General features: G+C 51.2%; 1 protein-coding gene across 1 annotated transcript; it reads left to right on the plus strand.

Annotated features, from left to right (window-relative positions):
• The first annotated feature begins 804 nt into the window (after nt 1–804).
• On the plus strand, nt 805–16,057 carry BOK (BCL2-related ovarian killer). The gene is made up of 5 exons (XM_009071485.1): nt 805–926; nt 1,769–2,127; nt 5,490–5,618; nt 11,822–11,985; nt 15,928–16,057. The coding sequence occupies exons 2-5, from the start codon at nt 1,905–1,907 to the stop codon at nt 16,051–16,053; spliced, it is 642 nt and encodes a 213-aa protein (XP_009069733.1). The 5' UTR covers nt 805–926; nt 1,769–1,904; the 3' UTR covers nt 16,054–16,057.
• Nucleotides 16,058–23,499: the final 7,442 nt, after the last annotated feature.

Consider the following 23,499-nt stretch of genomic DNA (forward strand, 5'->3'; position numbering starts at 1 on the left):
CCACTTGCCTCAGCCCCAAGCTGTGGCTCTCTCTGTTAGTCACAGAGCCCTCACAGAATCCCAGAGTGGTTCCAGGTGGAAGAGACCTTACAGATCACCTAGTTCCAACCCCTGCCACGGGCAGGGACACAGTCCGAAGTGATGGAGGTGGCTGAAGTGGTAGGGTTAACCCCCACTGAGGTATGACAATGTGCAGTTATCCCACTTGGCTACCATGTGAAAATGACCAACATTGACTCTGCTAGAGCTGCTGTGGGAGTTCCGCAGGATCAGCAGGAGCCTGTTTCAGCAGTGCTTTCATTGCTCTCTGGTACTTGGGCAGCTTGGTCCAGAAATTATGCTCCCACCCTCGCCCTGAGGAGGAGTCCTTGAATGGAGCTCAAGGAAGAACAACAAAGAACCTCCTTAAGAGAGAAGAAAGGGGAGGAGAAAGCTTCTCTCCCAGGCTATAGCAACCCCACCTCCTGGTTATTTCATCTTCCTTACAAGGCTAACTTTCATTGCTCTCTGGTACTTGGGCAGCTTGGTCCAGAAATTATGCTCCCACCCTCGCCCTGAGGAGGAGTCCTTGAATGGAGCTCAAGGAAGAACAACAAAGAACCTCCTTAAGAGAGAAGAAAGGGGAGGAGAAAGCTTCTCTCCCAGGCTATAGCAACCCCACCTCCTGGTTATTTCATCTTCCTTACAAGGCTAAAGCCAAAGCTTTCCCTGCGCCTGGGTGCCTTAAAAGCAGGAGGAAGCCCAAGGATCCTGGAGTGCAGCCGGGATGCAGCGCTGGAGATGGGCAAGTGTGAGCACGGCACAGGAGGAGTGTGACAGTGCTCTGTGAATCCCAAACCAGGTGTGCAGTGATGCAGATCTTCCAAAGAAACGTGAAACCAAACCCAAACAGAAATCACTGAGAGGGAAAAAGTGCAACACGAGAGGTAAATACCTTTTTGCTTGGGGCAAACAGCGATAACTGGTTTTATTTCATTTGAGAAATCATCCTTGTAAGTAGATGTCTGAAAATGTGGACTGTAAAATGCATTTACTAACATCTGGATAAAGACTGATCTGACTCTGACTTCCAAAGCAGCGCTGGGTTTAATACTCAGGTCAGCAGATTAATCCAGGTGCCTCTGGAGAAATTTTTAAGTGTCTCTTCAGGCATTCACTCCAGAAAGCTTTTCAAAAATCTGCTTTTCGGTTTTGCTCTCTCTGCTAGTGCTGAAGGTTTTCAAGAAGTAGTGTTGCTTCTTTTGCTTTGGGGAAAAAGAGTGGCAGAACCAAAACCTAAGCTGGGAATGTGGTGAATTGTCTCCATTGAGGCATTTTGGATGCTCCCAACCCCCTGTTCCTGCAGTAGTGCCATTCCTTCCAAAAGATCCGTGACCTACTGAGCTGGAGTGTCTGTTGACATCTGGTTGAGGTTACTGTAGCTGGTATTTGGGATATTTTTCCCCAGTATAATTGAAACAAGCTGAGATTGTCTACACATTCTGTGAATTGTTTCCGTGCTCTGACTGTCTAGTCTCTCTGACGGGTAATTCTAGGACTGCCCAGTCTGACCTGGAAAAGAGGAAACACATCAAGAATTCAAAAGTGCAGCCCTTCCAAGGGGCTATGCTGCCAGGGACAGCTGGAGTGGCTGAAAGGCAGAAGGAACACTTTGCCCCTTGGCTGTAAGATGCATCAAGACATGTTTGCAAATGTGATTCTACTGCCCTTAGTGTAACTGTATCCTGATTTGTGATGCTCGAGGACTTACAGATGCTTTTTTCCCCAGGTGAAATGAAAAGCTGGCCTGTGGAGAGGAGCTGCTGGGAGCTGTGACAAAGGAGGGCAGAGGATCACTGCACAGCTGCGTCAAGGCGCCAGCTCAGCCTCGTGGTGTGCGCTGCGGTGTGGGTCAGCAGCCGAGGATGGAGGTGCTGCGCCGCTCCTCCGTCTTTGCTGCAGAGGTGATGGAGGTTTTTGACAGGTCTCCCACTGACAAGGAGCTGGTATCCCAAGCCAAGGCTCTCTGCAGAGACTACATCAACTCTAGGCTGGTTCGCGCAGGTGTCAGCTGGAGCAAACCCGAGCACAACGTGCCGGTGCCCGGGGGGAAGCTGGCAGAGGTGTCCACCATCCTGCTACGGCTGGGTGAGTCCTGCGGGCGTGGGTGGGAGCCACTGTGCAGCAATTTGGCCTTGACTAAGGTTTCTGGAACTGCTGAGTGCCAAGAGGCTTCTTATGTGATGATACAGAGGTTTTTCTTCTCTGCTTTGAGTGTTTAGTTTTGGTTTCGGTGATCCTCCCTAAGCAACTCCTTTGCTTGGCTTTTCTCAGCCCCCTGGAGCATTGCTCAGCACAGGGTTTCTGCAGAGCTGCCTTCTTCCAAGGACTTGCAGCAACTCAAAAGCATGATACAGCCCCAGAGAGCCCAAGAGCAACCTAATTCTCTCTGCCCAGGACTCCAGCTGTATGACAGTTCTCACAGTGCTTTCAGCAGTCCTTCTCAGCTGGGCATTTCAATGGGCCTTGCAGTTTTTTTCCAGCTGGGGGTCACCTGGACTTTTGTTTTGGGTTGGAGCATCCTGTGTGCTCAAGCATAGCCAATTCTCTTCTGGGATCCTGACACCCTCATTCTTGGAAGTTGCTTCCCACATCCTTCTTTGCCTGCAGGGTGGTGTATTAGTTCACATCTGCCTTGGAAACTACCACCAGCATTTGCATTTGATTTAATCACACCGGAGTTCAAACAAGTCTGCAGTAACCTTTAGCTGGGCCTAACAAACTCAGGACCAGGCACCTCTGTTTGATCTTATCCCAAGTTTCTTTTTAAGGCATAGCTGTGTTTCTTTTAACTGATTTTTTTACATCAATTCTTTTTCACCTTTTCTCTCCTATTCTGACTTTACTTCTAGGTTTGTGTCCAGGTGATTGTTTGGTCTTAAGGGTAATTTTTTTGTTCTTCTGTCTGTCTTTCTTCCTCTTTCTCTTCCCTTTCTTCTCTACCTAGGTTGGGGGTTGAGATTTATTTGCTTTCAACCAGATCTTCTGTGGGTGGCCAGGACCATGTTAAAGGGCAAGCAGGTGGCACGCTGGATCTGAAGGCGTCTCCTGGATGACAATCCTGTTACTTATCCATGTCCAGATGGAAAGATTTGGCTGATAGTCCCAGGAACTTGGCACCTTCTCTGAGCAAATCCGTTTGGAGAGTGCCATGTGGTACTCATGCAACAGGGAGGATGAGCAGTCCTCCTCATTAGGATGAGGAGTTGTTTCTGTCCTGTTTGTTCAGACACTCCACTTGCCACGTGGCCCACCTCCTTCTTTTCCCCTTTGCTGCTCTAGCCAAGTGGTATCCAGCTGTCTGCCAGGAGTGGTAGTCCATAGCCAAGTGGCTAAGCAGTGCAACAAGCCAGACCAGTTTTCTTCTCTGTGCTGAGAAGCTGTGGAGATGGGAAGTTGAAGTATTTCCTAGCCCAGTTCACTGGCTGGTGGACCAGCCAAGGTACAGATGATGCAGTTGCAGTCTTGGGGAGTGAGAGCCTATCACTTCAGTGAGGTGTGACAGCTGATTGGTGCAGTTAATGAGTCAGAGGTGGTAAAACCTAGTGGTGAGATGCCCCAGACCAACATGCAGTGTGTGTCAGGTTTATCTGAACGTGGATTTCCTCTGGCCAAGGCCCAGGGAAGTGCCTTTTCACCACTGCACTGAGCTTCTGCTTGTGAGAACTGCCACTGCTGCCTTCCCATCCCTCCACGATCACTGGGGGAAAGGGGAGAAGCACAGAAACTACTCTAAAAGTTGCAAAGCTGGGCATCTGAGCAAGGACTCTGAAGACCAGCATCGGTGTAGCATGCTGTGGGAGAGGTCCTGGGGCTGCTGGGGCAGGGTGTCTCAGCCTGGGAATACTTTCCTGTGCTTTCCTTCCCCGGATGCTCCTGTCTGCTTCAGGGCAGGGCCTGTGTGCCTCAATCACACCCTGATCTCATCTGGGGCCTCCAGGCACTACTTGTTAGAAGCTGAAACAGTGGCAGGGTACCAAGTGCCGATCCCAACCTGCCGTGCCGCCCTCTCCAGCCCCAGGCAGGGCTATCCCTGTTTCCTTACATTCACGGGGAGCCTGTGTGCTCCCCTCGAGGAGAAAACAGCTGTTGAGCAGCACAAGTAATATTTCCCCTTATCAGGGCTGACCATGTGTTGGCAGGGTTTCCTCTCTCCATCAGGCTGGGACAATCCCACACTCAGAAAGGGCCCAAGGAGTTCAGCTGTGGAATTCTGTAGGGCTAGGTTTTGCCTGTGCTGAATGCCAATTCAATGAATGAAGGGTCAGTAGCTAATTACTCTGTAACAAGCTCCTGATTGTGGTGGCATCTTCCGTTTTAACTCCCATATGAAATTTCCAGGAGCAGTTGCCCTCTGGCTGGCACAAGTCACCTGGGTCTCCCAGTGGGATGTAAAGTTCTTGAGATAGCTCCTCCTCTTCCCAGAGCACCTTTGTGCAGGAGAAAGGAACAGTGTCCCAAACCTAAGCCAAACAGGACTCTCTGTGCACAAAGGCTTTGGTCCCATGTGATGTTTACGTTGTGTCACACTCCCACTGCAGCTGGGTAACCTTCATTAAATACCTGGGAGCCCTATATAGAGAGAAATCCATTGGAAATTGGGCTCTGTTAATTCTGCTGCTCAAAAATTGTTTGTTTCACTACAAAGGAAAAGCTTTACTGCTGTTGCCCAAGCTCCATAGTTCAGTCCTGTGGGAGGAGGTTCTCTGCTTGTCCTTGGTATGTCCGTCTTGGTCTTCAAGCTGTCCTGACACCTCCAGCCGTGTCCCAGCTGGGGAGAAAGCACTCTGGAGGTGAAAGCACATGTCTGTGTGTCAGGAACCTTGCTGCTGAGGAGTCAGTCACTCAGAGGAACAGCTCTTTTTAACTGTTTGGTGGAGAGAAAGAACCCTAGATAGACACTCGGTGCCTGTGTGAGTGAAACAGCTGAGCTGAGAGTCTCTGCTCAGCTAATGTTGTGCAGCTCTGGGTGGATCCTTGGCTTTCATCAGCCTCCATCATTCCTGGGCTGCTCTCGTGCGCTGCAGGCGTTTTTCACAAGCCTGATGGGGTGCTGAGAAGGATGTATCTCCCAAAAGCTGCCCTGGATGTGTGTGCCTCCTCCTCGCTCCTGCAGAGAGGCGAGATGCCTTGGCTCACCTGGGGCCTGTCTCCCGTGCTGGAGGAGAGACAGCCAGACTGGGAGCAGTGTTTGTGCCAGGGGCTGCTGCAGCCACACCACTGGTGCAGGGCCAGTGCCTGTCCCACTCCCTGAAAGGCACTGGGGACAGTGGGACTGCAGGGGCTGCGTGTGAGCCACCCTACGCTCTCTGCCGCCTGCCTGAGCTCAGCTGGAGCTGAGCTGGAGCCTCTTTGGCCGAAGAGGTTGTGGGGTGGCCCCAGCCACAATTCCTGCCCGGTGAGAGCAGGGCTTGGTGTTTGCAGGCTGAGTCCTGGCTGTTTGTTTGCAGGGGACGAGCTGGAATACATTCGCCCCAACGTCTACCGGAACATCGCGCGCCAGCTGAACATCTCTCTGCACTCGGAGTCGGTGGTGACTGACGCCTTCCTGGCTGTGGCTGCCCAGATCTTCACGGCAGGTACTGTGCCTGGCAGACACACGGGCAGGAACAGGATGGAGCCACCTGTCTCGGAGAGATGTGTTTCTGGGGTGGCCTGCAAGGTGGGGCCTGATTTCTGCAAGGGCTGTGGGCAGTCTGGCACTGTGCCCTGCCTTAATGGTTTAATGGGAGCTCCTCTGCTCTGCCAGGGAAGTGCCCTGTGTTGTTATATCCTCCCAGCAGGTTCTGGCTCGTTCCAGAAGGCACCTCTTGCCCTTTCTCATTAGGCAGGTGGTGTTACCTCATTGCACAGGGAGGTCACTCATTCCAAGCTCCTTTGCTCACCACTGGCAGCTGCAGAAGATTCACTGCATGGGAGTCTCCCTTGTTCCAGCTCATCCTGCTGATTCTGGGAGCCAGAACCAACTCATCACAAGGGAGTTCCTCTCCTCCTGACTTTCTTTCCCACAGCAATAGCCAGAACTGCAATGGAGCCTGTTGCTTTTCCTTTCTCACATGGGGACAGTCTCGGTCCTCAAGGCTATTCCAGACAAGCAGGTGCTTTGAGCTTTCTCCGTGCTTAGATATGAGTGTTCTGTTGCTGCTGTTAGACTGGTTCTAGGGATGATGGTCAAAAGCTGTGTTCCTGCAAGGGAACCTCAGCCTCCCCTGGAAACAGTCCCTGCCTGCGAGTGGGAGTCCAGCCTGTGGGAATCACATGAGAAGGAACCTTTAACACTGAGAATTATGTCAGGCAGGTCCTAACACAGGTTTTCTGCAATGTCTTGTGCTGTCTGTGGAAGGGACAGTAGATTTCAGAGACTGGAAACAAAACCCAAAAAAAGGGAGAACCCAAAGGCAGCAACTTGCTAGCAGCACAGCCTTGTGAAAACATTGGAACCAGTGACAGTGGCATGAGGAATGTCACAGGATGCAGTGACTCTTTGTCACTTCGGGGGTAGTTGCTACAGGATAGAAGTCCAGGTTTCTGTTGTACTTTCAAACAGGCTTCCTCACTCACACCCTCTTTATCTTCCTAATCAGCTGTGCTTCTTTATGTGGAACCACTGACACCCTGGAGGGTCTGAAGAGTGTTGTGGCTGAGAGCACAGATCCTGCCTATAACTGCAACAGATGGCAAAGTAGATCTCTGAGAAGGACTGCTCATGTGGGGCTCTTGGCAGATGGAGCAGACCAGATTTTCTCCCTGGATTAGGGAAATTGATGCTGTGTCATAGGAAGTGGATGGAGTGGGACTGTGTGGCTAGTACTCAGTCCTCACCATCCTTCCAGAGCATGCCTGGGGTGCAGATTGCCTTTGCACTGGGCTGGATTGGGAGGCCTGGGAGCTTGGAAAGCAGGAGCTGGGCAAGTATGACAGGAATGTCTGTGTGGCTGTGTTCAAAGGGCAGGTGCCCTGTCTCCTCACTGAGTGCTGAGCTTCACTAGCGTCAGGGCTTAGAGGAAAACAACAGTCCAGTTGGCAGGCTCAGGTGTTTGTGTTGCAGGTGAGTAGGTGATCTCCTCAGGTAGGCAGAGCTGACTGCATGGGAGCTGGCCCAGCTCCAGAGCTGCAGCAGCAGCAGAAGACTGCTGAGTGTCAGAAGGGTAGGAGTTTGCTGATTTCTAACATTCCTGGATCCACTGCAGCCTCAAGGCTCAGCATTTAATGCTAAATCCAGCAAATCAGAGTTGGCTGTGGCAGCCAAGCATTCATTCCTAATTTTTTTTTTCAGAGTTCAGAGGAAAGAGGCTCTTACTGAGCAGAGGAAACCAGACACTGAAGTGCAGCCTGACTTCTCATGCCAATTAGCAAGGGATGAAGCATCTCAGGGTGTTTGTCACTGTGCAGTTTATTAAGAAAACAGCTACAGTCTTACACTGCAGTGCCTAGACAGCCTGGGGAGCACCACTAGGCACTCATAAGGGACTGGAGTGGAGGATTTTGATCCTTCCTGCTGGAGACGTTTTCTCTTTAATCTTTTAGATGTCTGTCTTCCATAGTCTGCTCTGGGTTTGAGTCTTTACACTGTAGTTCTGGCTGTGCTCACTTCCTGTCCACACTGTCTACAGGTCTTGACTCAGTCCAAATCCACTGCCCTGGCCAGCCTGTTTCAATGCCTGACCACCCTTGCAGTGAAGAGATTTTTCCTAATATCCGACCTAAACTTCCCCTAGTGCAGGCTGAGTCTGTTTCCTCTTATCCCATTGCTTTGCCACCTGGGAGAAGAGACTATGGTAAGGCTTGAGTTGTATTTTGCTCTTGTTTCCACAAAACCCATTAATTATTCAGGGCAAGGAAAGCCCATCTGTGGCCCATGGGAATCTCTGCAGTTTAACAAGGCCAAGTGCTGGTGCTGCACCTAGACTGGGACAAACCCTGGTATCAGTCCAGGCTGGGGATGGGCAGATGGAGAGCAGTCCTGGGAAGAGGGACTACCTGAAGGAGCCTACAAGAAAGGTGGAGAGAGACTTTGTACAAGGGCCTGGAGTGACAGGACAAGGGGAAATGGCTTCAAACTGACACAAAGTAGGTTTAGATTAGATACTAGGAGAGATTCTCCCTGTGAGGATGTTGAGGCACTGGCACAGGTTGCCCAGAGGTGCTGTGGCTGCTCCATCCCTGGGTTGGATGGGGCTTGGAGCACCCTAGGATAATGGGAGGTGTCCCTGCCCATGGCAGGGGGTTGGAACAAGATGAGCTTTCAGGTCCCTTCCAACACAAAACATGCTGGGACTCTGTGAAATGCTGTGAGACGTGCAGCCTGCTGTTCTCTCATCTCTTAGGCCTTAGGAGTTGAGCTCCTGCCTTGTGTAAATCCCTCCTGGCTTCTCTCTCTCCAGCAGAGCATGCTGTGCCTGGCTGTGCTCTCCCAGCTGTTGAAATGTAGCCCTGGATTGAGTTTCCCTTGGTCTGATCTGCGAGTGAGGCAGAGGGAAGTTTGTTTGAGTAACCTCGGGGAGCGTGGTGCTCTCAGACCGCACAGCCGTGTCTCAAGGCTTCTTGAGCTCTCCCCTGGGGCGGACGAACTCGTATGAGCAGGAGCCCTGTCAAGAGCAGTCCTCTCCTGCTAATTCATTTTCCCCTGGGCTCGCCAGTGTTTACATACCTTCAGCTCCGTGGCTGGCCTTGAGTCTGCAACTCGTATTGCTTCTTTTTCATAGTGCCTTTTAAGCAACTCTTCACTTTTTCCGTATCCTTTTGTTCCATCTCTGTGAACAGACGTTTTGTCACTTTCTCTGTTTTGATCGCTCTGTTCTGGACCTGTTTTCCATTCCCTGTTGTTGTTAGCTCCTGTGCCTGCTAGCTCACACAGTGGGAAGCTGTGAAGGAGTTGTCTCACTGGGTGATGAGTGCCCATTTTGCCCAGTGTGGATGGCAGCCAGGCCCTTTCAGGAATTTGGAGCCAGACAATGCTGCTGCTCGTGTGTCCTGGCCTGATGCAGTTCCAGTTTATGCCGAGGGATGCATCATGCTGGTGCCACCCTGCCTTCAGCCTGGATGTCCCTAGGGACACAGGTACTGCCCTCTCAGCAGTCTATGTTCCTCTGCCCCTGCCAAGGGAGTCCTTGAGAGAGAATGTGTCATGGAGTTGGTGTCCTGGGAAGTGTCGAGGAGAACTGCTGGGGCATGTTCTCGTTCCTGTCCTACCTGGGGCTCGATGGCTGCTGGAGCCCTCCTGGGCAGAGGGACTAGCCACAGGCATGGCCCAGGCATTGCAGGTGTTTGCTCTTCCCTTGCTGCAGGGCTGCCCTACCACATCTGGTGAGCAGAAGAGCATGAGCTGTGCCCTGCTGTTGTGGGTGAGGAGCCCAGCCAGCTGTCCCCATCTCCTGCCTCCAGGAGTGGCAACAGGACTTGCCCCACACAGAAATCAGGTGGGGATTTCCTCCTCTCCCACCCCCATGGCCCAGCTCTGTTGGTAACAGGAAAAGCAGACTGAAAGATTGGTTTGACCCTTATATGCACACTCTGGAGGGAGGATGTGGCTGCCGAGTCCTCCACATCCGTCACCACCATAAGCATTGGCCTCAGCACATCCTCTTTGTGCTGTCTGCTGAGAGGAAAGAGGTTCTCTGTGTGCATCTCTTGCAGGTCCTGCAGCAGGTACCACTTGGCAGGGGAACTGGTGCTGAAAGGTTTCTTCTCTCTCCTCCCTGGTCTGACGTGTCTTGGAGCAAACTGCTTTCCCATGTGCTGGGGAGGCTTGAGCCTCTATCTCTCACATGTTGTGGATACACTTTTCTTGTGTTGGGAACAGAAACTTGGGCTTCAAATGAAGTCAATCAAGACTGCAGCTGTCTTTCTGTACCAGGGTGACCTCAGTCCTGTCAGTCTTAGTTACCACCGTGTGAATATCTCAGAGCTCATGGATTTGCTTCAGAAACTTAAAGAATGCTGTCAGTTAAATCTTGGGAGTAAGCCAGTGAACTCTTTCCTGGAATTCTGGGTAACTTTTGTGCAAGGAACCACATTTCTGCAGGGATGGAGAACTGCAAAGCTGACTTACACTAAGGCTGAGTCTAAGCCAGCTGAGGCTCTAGCCCAGGAGACATCACCAGCAAGGAGTGTGACCCCTCACAGCCTCTTTCACTCAGTGGAGGTGCTGGTCTGCACTGGGACAGCCTCTCTTGTGGGAGAACCCCTGTCTGGTGTGGTTTTGTAGCCTCTTCCTGGCAGTTCTCTGGCTGTCATGGTGACACAGTGTGAGAAAGGCAGATGAACAGTGTGAACACCACACAGGCAGTGAACTTCCTCAATGACAGCTCCAGGGAAGGGACACTGCTCAGAAAATAAAACCAGAAGAATAACAACAGTTGCTTTAGCTATATTAATCACTTCCTCTCGTCATGGGGAAGGACAGAGTAGCACAGAGGTCTCTGAGTTACTGCTGTTACTGTTGCTGCAGAGTCTCACAAAAGGATCATCTGCAGATTTTGATCTCACATTAGTCATGAGTGAAAAATGGCTTTTTTTGGAACACTGAATGGATTTTATTCAGGCTAACAAGCTATTCCTGTGGTTGACATTTGAAGGGTTCCTCTAAAGTTTAGTACTTTTTTTATTGAAGAAAAAAGCAAAAAAGCCATTCCTAAAAGTGTTAGTGTGAGTGTCCCTTTGGAGGTACTAAGAGGAAGAATTGTGGAAATGTTCTGGAATCTGCATGTTTTGTAGAGATGGGGTCTCTGCTGTGGAGAGAACAGTGTGAGGAGGCTGGAGTTCCACCTCAGGGATGGGTCAGGGTGCCTAGGGAGCTGGGAATGCAGTGAAGGAAAGAGGGATACTCTTCACCCCACTGAGCTTGTACTTTCGCTTTTTAGGTGAAGAATGAGACATGCTCCTCACATTGAGGAGGACACCAACCCTGGTCAACAGCTTCCTTATGAGGGGAAGTAGAGGGTCAGGCACTCTGCTCTGTGGTGACCTGTGATAGGACCCAAAGGAATAGCATGAAGCTGTGCTGGGGGGTTAGATTGCATATCTGGACAAAGCTCTTCCTCCAGAGGTGTTTGGACACTGAACAGCTCCCCAGGGCAGTGGTCATGACCCCAAGTCTGACAGAGCTCAAGGAGCATTTGGACAATGCTCTCAGGCACAGGGTGGGATTGCTGGGGTTGTCCTGTGCAGGGCAGGAGTTGGACTTGATAATCCTTGTGTGTCCCTTCCAACTCAGGGTATTCTATGAACCTTCTTGGCCCTATAGCTTTGCCTCCCTTTTCTCTCATGTCATGACAGAACTGACTGAAGATGCTCATCTCATGTGCTTTGCGTGTCATGTTGGAATGGTTTTCTCTGACCCAGGGAAAAAAGCCAGGAATGCTTTGTCTAAAGGGTGTTTAAGAGTTGTGCTGATGACAAATACCTCGGGTTGTTCTAGCTATTTGGTTTCCATCACCTCCTGCACAGCAATGGCAATACAGACCATGGTCATGCACATCTTCCCTATCCTGTTGGTGCCTTTGGGCTTCTTTCTCCAAAGCTGTGCACCCAGTGCTGAGAGGGCTCAAACCATCCCAAGATCAGATCATTTTTTCCTGCTTCCCTAGGTGCAGAGTTTTCCCCAGTGCCCCGGTGTTTCGTTTCTCTGCAGTGCAGAGCAAGCAGAGCTGTGTCTGCCCCGGGCAGAGCTGTGCAGGCACCGCGGTCACACGTGCTGAGGGAGAGCCGTTGCCTTTGGCTGCTCAAGACTGAGCTGTGTGTGTGTGTGTGTGAATCTGAGTGTCCTCTCTTGTGCTCACAGGCATAACGTGGGGCAAGGTGGTGTCCCTGTACGCCGTGGCCGCAGGGCTGGCCGTGGACTGCGTGCGCCACGCGCAGCCAGCCATGGTGCATACCATCGTCGACTGCCTCGGGGAGTTCGTCCGCAAGACCTTGGTGACGTGGCTGAAGAGGAGAGGAGGCTGGGTAAGAAACACTGTCTGATGGAACTTGCTCCTGCACATGCAGACCAGAAAATATCTTGGTTAATGAAAGTGCCCCCACTGCAGCTTTATGCAGGAAAAGGCTGTGTGAGGTTCTCTTCCACAGCCCTGTGGCCACCTCTGTCCTACCTGAACCTTTGCTTGACTTATATAGCTGTTACTGCCTCCTTGTCCTCTCCTCGACAGCATCAGCTCTTCTGGTCCTCAGCTTCCTGCATAGCTGTGCCAGACTGACTCAATCCTGACTCACCAGCACCTGTTCTGTTCCTGATCTTCCTTGCAACTAGCAGCCAGTCATAGTGAGAGGTTGTAACCAGGGGTTATCCCAGTGAGACACAGGCACGGGATGCCCAGTGAAGCTGTGACTGCCCCATCCCTGAAAGTGTTCAAGGCCAGGTTGGACAGGGCTTGGAACAACCTGGGCTAGTGGAAAGTGTCCCTGCCTATGGCAGAGAGGTTGGACTAGATCATCTTTAAGGTCTTTTCCAGCCCAAACCGTCTCTGACTCTGTGGTTCTCTTGGGCAGCTGTCTTCTAGAAACTGAAAAATATGAGGCCTACCAACTTGATTTGCTTTTCACCTCTAAGCATCTGCTTTCGTCCATTTCCTCTGTACCCAGTGGGAAATACAGTGCTTCTGTGAAGGGTGGTTCAGAGTAAGAGCTTTACTTCTCTGCAGTTGAATAGCCAGATGACTCTCCAGTGCCCTCCTGGCTGTTAGTGGCTGGCAGCTGGGGGAGAGGTACATATGCCCCAAGGTCCATGTGTCTGACAGGGGCAGACACCCCTTGGAGTGATGGAACCCAAAGCACTTTGGTGTGCTGCCAGGCAGATGCTGCCTGGAGCTAAATATTGCCCTGTGACACCATTGTGCTCATGGGACATCTTGTTCCCAAGGCATGGACTCTTTCCAAACTGAGCCACAGCAGCAAATTCCCCTCTTTTCCAAGAAGTGAACTTTATTGGTGAGCTGTCAGAAAAGGGTCAGGCTCCTCATCCCACACAGAGCCAGAGAGGGGGATGAATTTCTCCAAACTGACATTGCTTCTCTGTGCTGAGATGTCCCAAGTGTGCCTCTGGCAGGTCCAGATACCTGGTTTCTCCAGGAGTGAAGGCACCTTTTTGAAGCAGAGCAACTGGGAAAGTAGCATTGTTCTGATTTTGGATCCCTTGCACTTACTAAGTGCCAATCCTACCTTAAGTCATCCCTGCCCTCTCTAAAACTGTGTCATCTTGATGCCAGCTGGCTCAGGGAACTGTTTGGTTGGGCTAAAAGTAACCTTTGATTTGAATGTCCTGATGTTTCGTTTTGCATCCGCACAACTAACCGTGCTGAGGTGGCTGAAGAGGATATCCTGGGATTAAGTAGCACCATTCCTGCCTGGGAAATCCCTGCTCAGTGTCATTTGAGGCTTTCTTTGAGTTGCCTTGTTTCCCCTGTGCTCATGGCTGCTGCCTCTCGTGCCACGGCTCAAGTTGAGGCTGCCAAGGGGAACCACTGTGCCCTGAGCTGGTCCACAGAAACCACCACAGAGACCTTGGAAAGGCATTTGAAATTCTCCACACAGCAGCAGGTTCCCATACTGCTCTGTAGAGTGGAGGTGACCTAACCCCTCAAAACCCAAGCCAAACCTCTTAGGAGGAACAGGAAATGTTTGACCCTTTGGGGCATCTCCCTGGGCAGAGTTTGCAGCCTCAGTAGTGGCTTTACAGTGGAATAGAAAGGGTTTTTAGCAGCAATTGCTACAGAGCAGTACCTGTGGCTGAACTTGTTTGAATAATTAACATCAAAGATCAAACTGCCATTGCAGCAGTTTATCAGTGCCTGACAAGGCCCAAAGACCTGCTGTATTGAGTAGCTTTGAAGCATTCATTTCCAGTGCCTTATCAGGTGTGCTTTATTTGCAGAACAACAGCTAAGGCAACTGTTAAACTGCTGAGCCCTTTTGCTTGTCTGAGCAAGCTCCATACAAACTTGTAAGTGCTTCTGACTGTGGGTCGCCCTTGGGATGGCATAGCATGGCTGTAAGGGGTTCACATTCTCTTAGCTGGCAGTTAACCCTCTGCAGCTGTGATCAACCCCCTGTGCCTGTTTGGGCCTTGTACTGGCTCATGAGAGGCACTGAGGCCTTCAGAGCTCGTGTTTCTCCTGTGTCAGGCACCTAGCAGAGGTGTTCAGACAGGGACCTGCATGCCATGGCTCCTCTCGACTTCAGGCACAGCTTGACTGGCAGTGTTTCAAACATGACACTGTGCAGGGCAAGAGGGTTGAACAGGCTGATTCAGTGCAGACTTCTGTCAAATGCAGACAGGGTGAGTGTGCTAAGCCATTGCTGGAAGCACTCAGGGAGACCCACATTACTTTCCTCCACAGCACTGGTACAGTGACCATAAACTACCACATTGCAGCATCTTCTGTTAGCTATCTTAGCTGCCTGCTACGTTTGCTTGTGTTTTTCTGGCTATAGGCAGCAGCATTTCCACACCTTGGTGCTGACTCAGCTTCCTCCTGTGATCCTGTTTCTTCCCATCCTTTTATGCCTGTATTCATTCCCTCTGCAGTCTCTGCTTGTCAGTTATTCATGAGCTCAGTGTCTCCTGATGCTCCCTGGAGATCAGCAGTGCAGGGAGCTGCAGTGTGCCAGCCTTCCAGACTTCCCTGCGAGGGAGAAATGTGTGGGAGGCCGCTCTCAGCAGAGCTTTGGTCTATAGGTGGTGGCGGTGTCAGCTAGTGTGGCTGTTGGTCACTAACCAGACACAAGGATTTGTCCCTTCAGCCCCTTTTAGCTTTCTTCTATTCATGGCCAAGGATGGTCAGGTGAGGCTCACCCATGTCTTAAGCACAGGCATAACGACTGGGGGAGGTTGTTGGAGTAGTGATCAGCTCTTGTGTCCTGTTTTGGGGAGTAACACCCCTGGGCTGAGAGTCTGACTTCCCTCTGCTTGGTCCACAAGGGACTTGTGTCAGAAAGCAAACTTGGAAGACTGCTGAGCTAAGCTCGTAAAGAAGAGGTTTTTGGAGCTGTAAACATTTGCTCTCCTTGTGGCCTGAGTCTTGTTCTCATTTGCCACCCCAAAGCTGTTTCTGAAAATCACACGGGGTTGATGTGCTAACAGTGCACTCTGTGTTACACAACAACAGGCCACAAGCTCCCTGTGCTTGGCTGGAGCTTAACCGCAGCTCAGTTGTACTGCAGGCAGAGCTTTTGATTTTGAGTCCTCCACCAGAAAATGCAGTTTTCTTTCTACGTCTGTCCTGTTCACTTTACCCTCCAGACACTTCCCACCTTCTCCTCCCCATGCTGGCTGAGAGCCTGTCTTCATCAGTTTTCTAGGTTGTTGGTGTTCATTGCAGACCAGCTTTTCTTCTTGCTAAGGCCTGAAACCAGCTGCCCAAGTGATCTTCAGTGTGGCCCACACGTCTGGAAGGCATCTCTGCCAGAACACATTTCCCCATACAAAGCTTGCATTGCTCCAGGTTTAGACTGCAGATTGGCTTGCTTGAATGTCTTCCAAAGCAAACATTGAGGCAAGAGAAAAAGTGCAAACAACTTGAGCTGATACTAAGCAGGACAACCTCTGGAAAGCATCTGGCTTTACAGAAAATGATAGGAATGCTGATACTGCCAAGGCTTCCTAGCCCTTTTGAGCAGGGGAATGAAGTTTCTTGTACTTAGCTATCCAAAATGCTGTACAATCTCCTTGCAGCATTTCTTTCCCCAGGGGTGGCTGAGAAGGGGCACACTTTGCCTTGCTTGGTGGGGAATGAGGAAGGTGCATTTTGCAGGGCCTGATGTACTGACTCTGTGTGCAGAGCAAACACCTGGTGCTGCAGCAGTGGTGGTGCAGAGCCGTGGGTTATGCAGACCCTGCGGTGGTGGTTGCTGTGGGTGTCTCTCTGACCATCTCTCTTCCCTCCTCTTTAGGCAGACATCACGAAGTGTGTGGTGAATACTGACCCCAGCCTTCGCTCCCACTGGCTCGTGGCTGCTGTTTGCAGCTTTGGTCACTTCCTCAAGGCCATCTTCTTCGTCCTGCTGCCTGAGAGATGAGTCCTTGTCGCCAGGCGCAGCCCCCTGCCCCATCACCTGCCCCACTCCAGAAGCAGCAAGAAATAACTGGAGAAGTAACTCCAGATTGGCAATGGCAACCTCTGAAGAGGAGGAAGAGAAGAATCAAGACAAACAAAAGAGTTGTTCTCCTCTCCCTTCGTCTGGGAGCAGATGATCATCCACAGTCTCCTTTTTCAGCCTCAGGAGCCTCTCTCACCACTCATCTTTTCAAGAGCTGTTTCCCTGGGTGACCTGCACGTGTGGCTGGACCTTGCTGGCCCCAGCTGGTGTGCAGTGTGGGCTGTCAGGTGTGTGTCCCCTGGGGCTGTATTGCATGCTTATGCTAGTGCCAGGTGGAGGGGAGGAGGAAGGGATTGTTGGAAATGGGATAAGAAAGCAGGAGAAGGGGAGAGTCCTTCCTCCACGCCATGTGATCCTTCTTTCAGTCCTCAGACTTGTGTTGGTTCTTGTGGTTATGTTTGTGCTCAAACTCCATCTCTTTCTTTATCCCTAACTCTGCCATGCTGGGCTCTGCCCCAGCACAGAGCAGAGGGTCTCTGATGGGATAAACCCAAACATTCTGGCAGCTGATGCTGCTCCCTGTCATGTTGTGGCAATGGGACCGAGTGGCGTGTGAGGGGCAGGACCAGAGGGCAGTACGTGGGACGTGGTGTGCAAATTATCTCACTGACCCTCTTGGAGCACTTGCCTGCTGTTCAGACAGGAGAGGGAGAGGCAACACCATCAAGCAACCACTCAGGATGGAATTTCGTCATGAGGAAAAATGTTTTCCCCCCTGAGATTTTGTCAGAGCTAAGCATGTAAGGAGGAAAGGCTGGTGGGGCATGGGCGAAATGAGGGAACTGGTAAGTGAGCTGGGTGGTGTGAAGGGCATGAGCTGTGGCAGAAGTAGCTGATGTATGTTTCTGCTTTAATCTCTTCGGAAGTACAACTCATAGTCTTCTCTGTGGCAAACAATAAAAGAAACTAGGTGATGTTTCACTGTTGCAAAGGCTATTGTATTTGTCTCCAGAGCCCGTGCTTCCAAAAAAGGCCAGTGCAGTGCAGAGACAAACACTCAGACCATGCTAAAAATACTTTGGCTTTTCCCCTGGTAGAGCATGTTAGCGTGTTAAAACTACAACTTGTCTGGTTCCTGCCTGGAATTTACTTCATGTTGTTGCCGTGTCAGAAATGTGCTGTTTGCACTGCAGACATAGGGCCTCATGACAGCAGCAGGGAAAGGCCCTGGAGCCCCTTCTCTGACAGCCACCTGGAGACACCCTGCTCCACTCCTTGCTCCCCAGACGCAGAAAAAAAAAAAATCTAGATTAAGAACATGTGGCACTACAGGAGGTTTTGCTGGGTTTTTTTCCTGATTTCCCTCCCACACTTTTAGAGAGGCTTTACTGTTCCATCCAGGAGTTACAAAGAGTTTGAGAACAAAGCAAAGCCTTTACCTTTGGGCTCTATCTGTGCACAGGTCTCTGCTAGCAGTTAGAGGTGTTGTGCTCTGACCAGCAGAAACCCTAAGAGGGGATGTGTAGGGGTTAGATTCTTGCTCCTTCCTGCTTTTGTCTGCTCTAGCCCTTTGGCTGATGCCATGTGGGTACCAGGCCCAGCTTTGCCCTAGTGTCACCCCCAGCAAAAGCTGCAGCACCAGCCTGGGCTGAGCACGGTTTTCAGTGGTATACAATTTGTGTGGATCAAAGCCCTTAAAGGACAACCTCCCCCTGTCCCCACCCCCCAAGACAAGCACTCACTGAGAGGGAGGAAGCTTCTCATTCCATATCAAAGTTGTGTGCTGCTTTTGACAATGGCTAGGGACACTTGGGAGTGGGTTATACTGGCAAAATTCCCAGTGTGGCTGCAGCTGATGGTGCCCTGAGGTTGGGGCATTTTTATGCGTAAAGCTTCCAGCAGTTCCCCAAACAAAACCAAATTGCCAAAGGAATAGTTAATTATTTTTTCTTCCTGAATGTAATTATGTTAGCATTATGGATTTTGCTGACACCTCTTCCAGCTAGGATTTTCTTCCTTAGATTCCTGGTGAATCTGGCTATGGAAATTAGGTACAGAGCACATGGTGAACTACACTAATCCCCTTTGAGCAGCAGAGAGAGGATCCCCTTCAGTCTGTGGTGGAAGCACTAACAGCTCTGCAGCCCATGTCTGGGGGAGGTGCCTTCCTTGTCCTAAAGGAGTTTGTGGAACAGTAGACTTTGGGTGTCTGGCAGTACCCTGGCTGTGTGATTTGGGCAGTTTCACAGCTCATCAAGTCCAGCTTGCTGTATCATGCCTCGTGTTTTATGGGGCGTGTAGGAGCAGCACAGTCTGACACTGGCACTGCCAAGACCTCGCTCAATTTAGATACTGTTTTGAAATGTCATACTTAAGGCCAGGGCTGCATTTTTCAGGAAACGAGTGGTATCAGAGGGACTATTAAGGAACACAAAGAATTAAACGCACCAATGAAGTGGATTTAACAAAAAGATAATGACAAGCCAAATAAAGCAGCATTGCTGGAAAGGAATGTGTGTGGGTGGGAAGGGGGTTACAGAGGCAGACAAAGACTCAGCCTGGAAACTGCTGATAATGAAGAGTGGTGCAGCTCCCTCCAGTAGGTTCTCTGGCTTTTGGGCAGATTGCAAGTCCCTTAGGTGAATTTCTGAACAGATCAGACCCCCAAGGCATTCCCATGGCTGTGCGAAGACCCTTCCTGGTGTGGCTCTCATCCACGTGTGTCTCCTTGAGTTTCTTCACTGTTTTTTTTTTTTTAATCTATTTATAATTTTATAGGCATAAATTTGCCACAGATTAATTACTCTCTTAGGGCAACATGCAAGCAATGGATGCTGTTAGATGAATGACAAGAAAACAGCAATTTAATGCATTGCTGGCTGAGCCTATCCATTTGCTCTGTGCAAGTGGTTTGACAACTGGAGTTTAAATACCCCCTCAGAAAAACCTCTTTAAATCTAAACATTTTGACCCACTGGGATTATGAGCCCCCAGCACAGCTAAACAGAGTGATCCTCAGCTGAACTTTGCACTGGCCCCAGGACCTGGAAGTGCATTGCACATTGGGGCAGAGTCTGTGGGAAATGGAGTGCCCCGATGTCAATCTCACGACACGCAGACCATGGCCAGGCAAGGTCACTTGAAAAAAAAGTTTCCCCTCTCACAGAAGGAAAAATAAAGAGTTGGGAAGGAAATTTCCAGCTTTCTCACAAGCATGTTTCAGAGCTCAGGAGAAACTTCATATCTGCCCATACACCAGCAGATAGCACTGGAGTTGTCTCCTCCACTGCAGGAAAACTTGCTGATACCTCTGCTGGTGTCAAATACAATCCCCTGGTGTTTCAGATTTCCACTCCTGGCCCTATCTTGTGACCTTCACTCTTGCTTTGTGTTTAAGCAAGATAAGGTGTGGGGTTTTTTTCCCCAGGCCCTGCTGGAACGTGACTCATGCTGGGATTGGTCTTGAGTCCCTTTTGGTCACCTGAAGGGCAACTGGTTTGCACTTTGGAGGACTGTGGGCAGCACCAAGGACCTTCAGCACCACTGATCTGGTAGGAGCCAAGAGGATGAGCTACTTGGCAGGACCAGCCCCTTGCAGAGTCTCACCTGACCCTCATGAGGTGGGAGCTGCAGACCCTGCAGCCAGTCCCTGCAGAGCAGGTCTGTTCTCACAATGCTCTGTGACACTTCCAGGGAACAGAAAACCCTCCAAAGATGAACTGGAAGCCCTCTCAGCATCATGGTACTGCCTTTTTACTCCTAACGTGGTGGTGTCGGTCAGGGTCTAGTGCAGTGGGGACAGTTTGTTCCCAATTCCCATCAGAGCTGAGCCTGGATTTTCTGGTAACCTAAGAAGGGGATTAAAAAAAACCCAAAAATAGCCTTTTATTTTGTTCTCCTTGGCACTTCAAAAGAACAATTAAGTCACCATTAAGCTGCTAGAACATACTTTGCTGTCAGTCCCTCAGCCAGGAATGGCCAGACTGCCCTTTCCATGCCCAGCCAGCCTCAGCCAGCCAACCCATAGCTTCTCTCCCTGGCACACCGGCTTCACTCGGGGGAAAGGTGTCTCACCTGGCCCAGCAAGTTGTGTTCCTCTCCAAAGAAGGCAATCCTGTCCAAACCCAGTGGTGGCTGCACCAGGTTGGGTGCTCCCCCAAACATCCCTATTGCCCCTTTGCCTGGTGTGTTTTCCCTTTTGCTGGGATGACACTTGCATTTATAGAGGGTGTGCCAGGAGAAGCACATCAGGCATTCAAGGGGCAGCAAACAGCTCTGAGGGTTGTGTTCCAAGCCACCAGCCCTGGGGCACACACTGCTGGCTGCTGCTCCCTGAACCTGTAATCTGTGCCTGGCGGGAGATTACTTAAACTGGGAAAAGGTGCTTGGAATAGCTGTGCCCTTGGGGGTTATGGTTTAGCTGGAGGCGGAGAACAGCACTACTAAAAATACTTGCACACTCAAGCTGGCGTTTTGCCTCTGAGGGAGAGCAGAGCTGAGCCTAGGCTGTGCATTATTCCAAGCAATAAACCCACAGGAGGCTGGAACTAGCTCCAGCTGAATTGTGTGGTGCTCTTCCCAAACTCTGCAGCACATCAGGGGGAAGACTGGAAAAATTGCACAGCAGCTTTGTTCAAATTGAAGCAGTTTAACAAAAATACAGACATTAGTAGAATCCTTGTGTTTGGATTTACAGCCCTGAGGGTTTCTGCAGGGATGAGGACCAAATGGAGCAGGGATGCAGTGTGGGACAGAGATGGCAGAGAGGTTTTCCTCTTGGTTTTAGGCTTCAGAAATGGAACAGGAGAAGGAGCACACAGCAATCTGGGGATGGGAGAGGGCACAGATGTGGGGTCAGGCAGACTGGCACCCCCTGGGCCCTCCTGACACTGCTACATTTTCTGCCAAAGGGCTATGTCTGTTTGCTGCCTCTCTCAGCAAACAGCTCCAGGGCTGAGCCAAGGCCTGGAGGACACCAGGAGCCTGAACCTCGGCATACCAAGATTGATGTGCTTACCCCAGCTCACTTAGGAGTTCAGGGATGCAAAGCACTGAAGGAGGGCAGCAGGCAGAGCTGTACGGGGAGCAGTGTGGTCTGGGAGTATCCCATGGACTCCCAATGCACTTCCCAAACCCCGTTATCTTGTGCAGACAGCTTCTTAGCAAGAAGCATTTGTTGACTGCATATATTTCTGTCTGCAGACACAAAAATTTCAATCAGCTGTGCGTTTGAGGGGAAGAAGAGCAGCTGAAAAAACATTTGCCCTTTTTCAAAGAGCTTTATTTACTTTGGGATCACAGTGGTTCGACATGGAGGCACCAGCTGGGGCTGGAGGCTAAGGCTGCACTTCCCTTGGAGAGGGAGTTGAGGATTAGATCAAAAGTGGAATTTAATCCTGCTATCTTTCACTTGAAAGATTTAGCAAAGTTCTTCCAATTTGCCTCAGCAACTTCTCCAAGGACAGCGATGTCCTCAGGCTTTGAGGGAGTGAAATACTGAGCAGCTTGTCGGGAAGAGGCAAGTGGTGTGTGTGGCCCTCCCGGCCCCATTGCCACGGGGAGTGCTGGACATTCCCACCCTGTGACCAGAGCCAAGCAGGGAAGGGAGAGTGGAGCACCAGGGGGTGAGCAGGGGGATCTAACATCCTAGGACAGATGCACAAAAGGCCTGCCCCCTCCAAGGACAGCACAGCCGACCTCAATATTTGCAGGGCACGTCACTCCCAGGCTGGTTCTGTTTGTAGAGGGAGGTTTTCCCTCCCTATGCTCCATGTCCAGGCTTTGGGAAGGCTCCTGGCAGTGCTGGCTCCAAGGGCAGGCAGGACCCTGAGCCACTGTGGTGGCATCACCAGTGCCAAGGTGCGACAACATGCAGCCTTCAAGCACAAGCCAGTTGCTCTCTGTCTCCCTCACCTGATCTGACTGGAAGATAACTTAGGGAGCAAAGTGCTGGCTTTAAATGCTTGGCAAGAAAAAGGTGAATATCCAGCCTGCACTCAGTGCCAGAGTGCATGGGTCTGTCTGGCTTTGCACATCCCTTGGGTGCCAGGGCCCTCAGACCGAGTGGCACAAGAGCAGACACGTGGGGAGGCTGCTCAGAGGGTGAGCTGCTGGCACTCACTGGTGGCACCGGGAGAAAAGGGAAAGACAACTGGGCCAAAGCCAGCCAAGAGCCCTGTGGCTGTGCTGTGTGATGGAAAAGAGGTGAAGCTGAGGCGGCAGAGGCTCAGTGGCAGGCACAGAGCTGTGTGGGTGACTAGGGGTCCAGTAGCAGCACAGCACACGAGCTCAGGGTGCAGGGGAGCACCACTGCACGTGGCTGCAGCAATCCTGGGCAACAGCAACAGCATGTACCAACCTCTCTGACTCGTCCTGGGTGTAAACACTAGGCTGGATGGGGCTTGGAGCAACCTGGGAGAGTGGAAGATATCCCCTGCCCATGGCAGGGAGCTGAAACAAGAAGAGCTTTAAGGTCCTTTCCAACCCCAATTATTCCATGATTCTGTGAGTCTGTAAATGGCTACAAATATGTGTCATTTCTCTCACACAGACTTACCATCCCTGGCCTCTGCAGCAAGCATCTCCCGCGGGGGCTGTGAGTGAGCTGCTCTCTCCACCAGCGGCAGGGGAGGTGTGGGGCTCACAGGGAGGTGTGAGATACTACAGAGACACAGCTGTGTTAGTTCTCTGGGTGATGCTGACAAATCAGCTCCTCTGTCCTCCTGCTGCCCAGCACGGTGCACTGGGTCTGCCTTGGCAAACAGAAAGCTCTTTGTGTGGGGTGGGCACCACAACCACCTGTGCAGCGAAAACAGCAGATCTGCCATGGGGTCCAGGATGGGATGAGACCAAACAGCCTCTCCCTTGGTGTGAAAGGGAGGTTTAGATTAGATATTAGGGAAGATTTCTTCACTGATGGGCAAACAGGTGGTGGTGGAGTCGCCACCCCTGGAGGGATTTAAAGGATGTGTGTATGGGGCACCTCAGGACTTGGGTTAGTCGTGGCCTTGGCAGTACTGGGGTGTCAGTTGGACTTGGTGATCTTAGAGGGCTTTTCCAACCCTGATCATTCCATGATTCTATGACTAATCCCATTTTTTCCCAGCTGCCAACTCCTGTGCGTGACCTTTGCTGGAGCACAAGAGGCAGAGAGAGCAGAGCAGGGTTTAATCTGCCCCCCAAAATGGGCAGGGCCAAGGGGCAGCACTGCCCGCCCCTGCTGTAGGAGCCTGGTGGGACGGAGAGCAGCAGCCTCTCCTGGGCCTCCAGTGCTCCTTCCCATGGTCTGGAGCTGGAGGAGCTGGGGATGAGCCCAGGGCTGTGTCCCCCACGGACCTCTCACACATGCTGCTGTCTCAGGGGAGCACTGTGTATGTACACAACACAGACAAATGGGTTGTACAGGCACTGACTTCCTGGCCTTAC

The sequence above is a fragment of the Acanthisitta chloris genome, unplaced genomic scaffold, assembly GCF_000695815.1.
Source record: "Acanthisitta chloris isolate BGI_N310 unplaced genomic scaffold, ASM69581v1 scaffold28943, whole genome shotgun sequence".
NCBI lineage: Eukaryota > Metazoa > Chordata > Aves > Passeriformes > Acanthisittidae > Acanthisitta > Acanthisitta chloris.

Bases quoted from the DNA above. Each gene is read 5' to 3' on its own strand.
- BOK (XM_009071485.1), top strand. From the start codon at position 1,905: ATGGAGGTGCTGCGCCGCTCCTCCGTCTTTGCTGCAGAGGTGATGGAG. The intron at 2,128-5,489 runs GTGAGTCCTGCG...GTTTGTTTGCAG, and splicing joins CACCATCCTGCTACGGCTGG to GGGACGAGCTGGAATACATT. The intron at 5,619-11,821 runs GTACTGTGCCTG...TTGTGCTCACAG, and splicing joins TGCCCAGATCTTCACGGCAG to GCATAACGTGGGGCAAGGTG.